Below are 6,000 nucleotides of genomic sequence, written 5' to 3' on the forward strand. Positions count from 1 at the left end.
GGCTGGGTTTCCTCTATATATATATGCATAGACTTTGAAAGAGATTGACGCTGATAGCTTTTACCTTACCAGCTGTCATGTAATGGTGGCTTTACAAAAAGTGATCCCCCCCCCCCACCAAACACACACACACACACACACACACTCAGAAATGAGTCACAGTAGTAGCAAATGCAGCAGTAAAAGCAAACATTAGCAACTTCAGACTGTGAATTAGATATTTTTTAAATGGTGTTTGAAATACGTCCTTTTCATATGCAAAATGTGTTTCTCTACCCATCATCCATCAAGCTGAGATACTGCATGTTTGCAAAAAAAATTACACCACGAGTCACTACTGAAATCTGACATGTCTTGGTTCTTTGTATTAGATTACAGTATTACTGTATTATTCAACACAATCCCGTTCATTATTTACACGCTTTAACCAGCCATGTTATCATGTACAAAAATCCCACAAGAATTAATGAGAAATCAAGGCTCAGAGATGTCAGCTGAGGGTAATCTCTAATCAGCAATTGATAGCTTATGTTGTTTATCCAGCACTAAATATTATGTGCTGTACTTTTTGTTGACTGTTTGAGAGTTCAGGCCAATTAAACTGCCTAACATTAATTTCAGCAAAGAGCAGCGAAAGAACAGCACACGTTTGGATCAAATGTGTAGGTATTAGTGATTTGGGTTTTTTTTTGTTTGTTTCTGAGACCTTTGTAAAATCCCAGGTAGATTGTTTGCCATGGCAAGACAGTTGACAGGATTCCCACACAATATGCAGGCGCATAAATAATAATTCTGTAGGTCAGCTTCTGTGTCTCCAATGTGAAACTTAGAAACAAGAGCATGAACTAAGGGTAAGAGAAAATGTCAGAATGAGTGGGATGCTGAAGGTCTGTGTGCTCTTGCATGAAAAATCATTTTCTTCTACTTTTCTTCCTCTAGATGGATGTTTGTTTTTTTTTTTACTCTTCGGTGGTCCCTGTACTACTGAAACTAGCCACTTCAGTGAATGTGAGATGGTTTGTCCAGCCTGCAGTAAGCTGTAATGTCAGAACAAGGAGCCAGCAAAATGTTTTCCAGTGAGCATTAAAGGCTACAACACTCTGAGCTTCTTATTCCTGGGTCGCTGCCTCTCTGTTCCTCGTGCACCGCAGAACGAAACAAATGAAACTTATCAAAATACTTTTTCTTTTCGCTGAACAAGAGCCAAACTTTCATTACAGCTGAGGTGAAAAGGAAATCCCTGTCAGGACCTCCTGTTGAGATAAATATGTAATCGAGAGGGACAGACCTGGTTGTAGAAACTGTGTTGTAGGTTACGTGTGTCAACTTTATGGGCGCATCTGCTACGCAAATGAATAATGTAATCATCTGACATGGCTTGTCTGTGATCATGAATTATCTTTTCCCCAACTGCTTGTCACAGCAGCTCCCCCTTCACTGTGAACTACACTAAAATGTTCTTGAGCTGCAGCTCCTGGTCCCTGTGTTACCGTTACATAAGGTTGGAGTAAAATATTCATCAAGCTGCTTCGGACCAAATCTGTATGCGGCTGAGTGCTGAGGAAACACTTTTCTGTAAACCTGCTAACTACACCGGGGTGGCTGTTGCTGCTGGGTTTAAAATGGTTCGCGTGCAAATGTGCTTGATTACTTTTGTGTATGATGGTGTCAAGTCTTTATATACATGTTATGTGTCTGAGTGGTGCAGCTGTGCATATGGTGTGTATGTGTGTGTATATGTGTGTGTGTGTGTGTGTGTGTGTGTGTGTGTGTGTGTGTGTGTGTGTGTGTGTGTGTGTGTGTGTGTGTGTGTGTGGATGTACAAGCATACAGTAATGCGCATGTCTACATGTCTAACAGTCTGCTTGTCTTCATCAGTATGCTGAGTTGGTACTCGTGTGCATGCACTGCCTCCATTTAAAGCAAACATTTATGTCTAGCCGCAGTGCTGGTAGACCTGGTTGTCCCTCTTCTCTCTGCATGCTAGATCATGCAGCAAATGACACGCTGGCACAGGGCGTGTTACGAGACGGCCGTAAACTTAAAACCTTCCGGGGCCATCAGCAGTGTCCGTCAGGATCGGGAGAACCAACTGGCATCTGGCTGACCTGTGGATCCCTGGGAAGCCATAACTCAAGACCCTGCCTAAATGACCACACACCACTCTCCATTAAAGGTTTACTGTTTAATCTATATAACTGACCAGACTGCTTTACATCATGTCAGGAGCTTACTCTCTTTTTTGATTGTTGTAATGACTGTTATTCAATTAGAGTGGATGTTGATTGATTGGCGACTGCCTTGGAAAGTGTTTGATTTTCAATAGTGGGACTCAGAAGCACAAGCGATAGCAACTGAAGATAAACTGGCAAAATCTCACTCTGGTGATCTGCTCAGCCTGCCATCTGACTGGAGCTGCTGTCTTAACCCCCAGCTTTCTGAGAGGAAAAAGGCAGAGGGGAATGCTAATACATACATTGAGGATAAAGAGAAAGGAGATCAGAGAAATCCAAATTAAATATGCAAGGACACCGCTTACGTGCATTAACGAAGAGGGAACGAGCACTGTACTAATGACGAAGGATTTGAGGCTTCCATGTGAGAGTGGGATCAAGAACGCCCCGCTGGAGATGCTCATTACTGTGGCCCACACCGACTCTTACCTGGGTGAGCGCGCATATACGCATATTTTATGTGTGAGGAGACAGGAAGAAATACAGACATCATGCACAAGGCTTTCGCATGCTCGACTATGTGTTTATCAACGGGCGCCGCACACTCGTGCAAAGATGCACACATAAGCTGAAGAAAAGACTCGTACATACATTAGAACAAATGATGCACGAAATTTCTGTGTCTATGCGTTCTGTCACATTGGGTTCTCTCAGATTAATGCTGGGAGCCTCAACAAGCTGCATATATCCCATGTGGTTTGTAAGACTCAGGAATCAGGGAGATTATTAAATCATACATAGACTGCAGGCTGTTGCTGTGGAGTATTAAATTAACTAATACACAAAAAAAGGATAAAAAAAAAAAAATAAAACCTCACTAGAATCTAGGGGCTGTACCTAAATCAGCCTTTCCAAATCTACTCACCAATTTGATATTGATACTTTATTCTATTAAGTAAGGTAGGTATTGTTTTTTGTTATCTAATATTCAACAATCAATACACCTTACCTAAAAATATGACTAATGCTATAGGATTCATGGCCTCCGCCCAGTTGTACTTACAGCGCAGCACACCTACAGACCAGCCGCCCGCCACTAAACTCCTACAGTATAACAGCCTACATGTGAAGTCTCACGTTTTACCACCAGCTTCACATTTTACTGGCTTTACTCGCATCTAACACAATCGTCACCTTTGACAACACCAGATCTCCGCAACTGAATAAAAAGTTCATACAAATCTTAATCTAATATCCTATCGCACCACAGAGCACTTCCCCTGCATGGCGCTGGCATAGATGGGAAAGTGTTGATCACACTAGAAGGCAGTAAAGGAAGCAGTGCCAGAGTCTGGTCTGGTTCAGTAGCAGTCTAGCATTTTGGCACCGCGGCTGAGAGCATCGGAGAGGGCGAGCAGAAAGACGGGTGAAAAAACAGGGCATGCATGGCGCTGCTCTGCCTTCAGTTTCCACCACCCGTGGCTGCGACTAACGATCATTTTCATTACTGTTCAATCAGCCAGTTATTTTTTTTTCAATGAATTTATTGGTCTATAAAATGTCAGAAAATAGCGAAAATGTCAATCTTAATTTCCCAGACCCCAAGGTGACGTCTTCAAATTATTTGTTTTTGTGCAAACAACACTCCCAAACCTAAAGATACTGAGTTTATTTATGACATAAGACGGAGAAGCTGTAACTAGGGAATGTCTGGAAGCCTGGCTTGAAAAACGACTTAAATGATCATTGAAGTAGTTGCCGATTATTATTCTGTTGATTGAATAATCGATTTGTGAACTTTGCAGCCAGCTACACTGTTATCCTGTGCTGCTCTGTGCACAATGTTGGAGTGAAAAGTAAAACAAAAACAATTTGGCAAATGCTTTGAAAAAAATGAGGTTCAAATCTGCAGCTCCTCAGCTGAGGATTCGAAACAGCAACGTTTATGGAGCAGCCCTATCAAAACCCAGCCAGTAATCAGTAAGGTTAACACCTGACCTGCTGAGGAAAGACACTGGACCAGCCACCGTCTCACCTCGCACTACTTTAAAGCAAGACAAGAGGGAATATCGTTTGAATTAGACATGAATTTTCATGCGAGATCAAGGTGAAGGAAAACTTTGGAGTCAGGATTATAATCAGCTTTTTAACACACAGGATCTGAAATACATTTTGAATTTGGTTTTGAAGTCTGAGCGTTATCTGAGGAAGAATCCCTCATTCTAATTACCACAGAATTTAAATAAGCCACTACCCCGCCGGTCCCAGTGAAACTGATTTGAGTTTTATCTGCGCTAAAATGTGTAATTGCCCGTGAAACAATTTCAAACACATGACAGTACTTTATAAAGAGCAATTCTTTCTAAAGCCAAAGAAAGGTGTATTATTTTGCGGGGAGTGGAGCCGTAAACAGCAATCAAACCTTAAGTAATGAAAAAAAAGAGCTATTATGCTTGCCATGGCTAGCTGGACAGAAAATAAAATATGTGTTAAATAATTCATCAAATGTCCAAATGTCCATGAAGAGAACATATTTTTTTCCATAGTGTAAGCAGATGTAAACAACAAACTGATTGGAAGAAAGGCTGTGGGGCAAAAATGAAATCAAGTAGCATCCTATTAATCACTTCTGTATTGTGACAGGCAATACCTCTCACTGCTTAGCAACCAACCCCTCCAGGGCAATAGTCAGAGTGATGTGATTTACCAAGGGATCTCCTCTCTAAAGTTATGAAAGTGTCCATAGCGTGGCAGCAGATATCTTACACATATTGCTCTCTCATACTGTTCAGCAGCTTATGTTCTTTGTCAGATCATGTTGTTTATTAATTATTCAAACAAATATATAAGAGGATCAATAAAGCAAAATCTTCACAAATCATAGTTTTCGGTTTCATATCCCGTTCAACAGCTGCTGTTGTCTGCTCTGTGCGTTTAATGCATACTAAGAAGTGGACAGTCAAACCAGACAAGATAACTGTGCCAACGTCTTACCTTGAACAGGCGTAGTATGTTGGCCACCATGATGGAGACGGAGCTGGAGGAAGCTCCAATGACGCCCACCACCCTCTCAGGTTTGGTGATGATGGGCGCTCCTCCACCCAGACACTTGACGTCTGTCCCGTCCTTCTCAATCAGAGCCTGCACGAAGGTGAGCGACTGCTCCAAGGCATGAGTGTCCCTGGAACAGGTGTCCAGGATACGCGCTCCCAGTGTGATGTTAGGCAGCAGATTATTGTCATTATTGATGCGGTCAAGGGCGAAGAGCATGGCCTCTAGTCTGTGTATGCCCTTCTCCTTCTTCAGCTCCCCACACGGCTTGCCATCGTGGCCCCTGGCGTGTACTGGGAACAGCCCACCTAAGGAGATGTCCCCGTCTATGCGGATGGAGTTCAAATGAGTGTGTCCTGGCCCTTTGGGTTTGGCAGCCTGTGCGGCCTTGAGGGAGCTGTAGAGAAGCAGCAGCAGCAGCAGCGGCAGAAACAGGCTATTTCGTTGACAGCCGGTCCGATCCGGTCTACACGCCGGGGGTTGAAACATGACCACGGCCTGAGCACGCATCCGCACCGCACAACCCAACCCAGCAATCAGAAAACAACAGAAGCCAGGTATTATTTTATGACGGCCAGAGGGTTAATTGCAATACCTCTTGAAGCAGTTGGCACAGAAAAGGCTTCCTCTCATGTCTCCCCTCTCTCCCAGGCATTCAATCAATGTAGAATATGAGCTTGGCTCTTTCACAGGATGTAGTTCTGTTCTCCTCTCCTCTTTCGCTCCCTCACTCCATCTGACCACAGCGGTGGGCAGCTGCTCTTGTGTCTGCTGT

The 6,000-nt window shown here is 43.2% G+C and overlaps 1 protein-coding gene across 1 annotated transcript in view; it reads right to left on the bottom strand.

Moving 5' to 3' along the window:
* Window positions 1-5,735, bottom strand: part of LOC121179767 (metabotropic glutamate receptor 4-like) — a 114,676-nt gene extending 108,941 nt beyond the window's left edge. The window contains exon 1 of the mRNA XM_041034788.1: window positions 5,169-5,735. Coding sequence (XP_040890722.1) covers window positions 5,169-5,735 — 567 coding nt within the window. The remainder of the gene's footprint in view (window positions 1-5,168) is intronic.
* Between the last annotated feature and the right edge of the window lie 265 nt (window positions 5,736-6,000).

The sequence above is a fragment of the Toxotes jaculatrix genome, chromosome 3, assembly GCF_017976425.1.
Source record: "Toxotes jaculatrix isolate fToxJac2 chromosome 3, fToxJac2.pri, whole genome shotgun sequence".
In the NCBI taxonomy this organism is placed as follows: Eukaryota; Metazoa; Chordata; class Actinopteri; family Toxotidae; genus Toxotes; species Toxotes jaculatrix.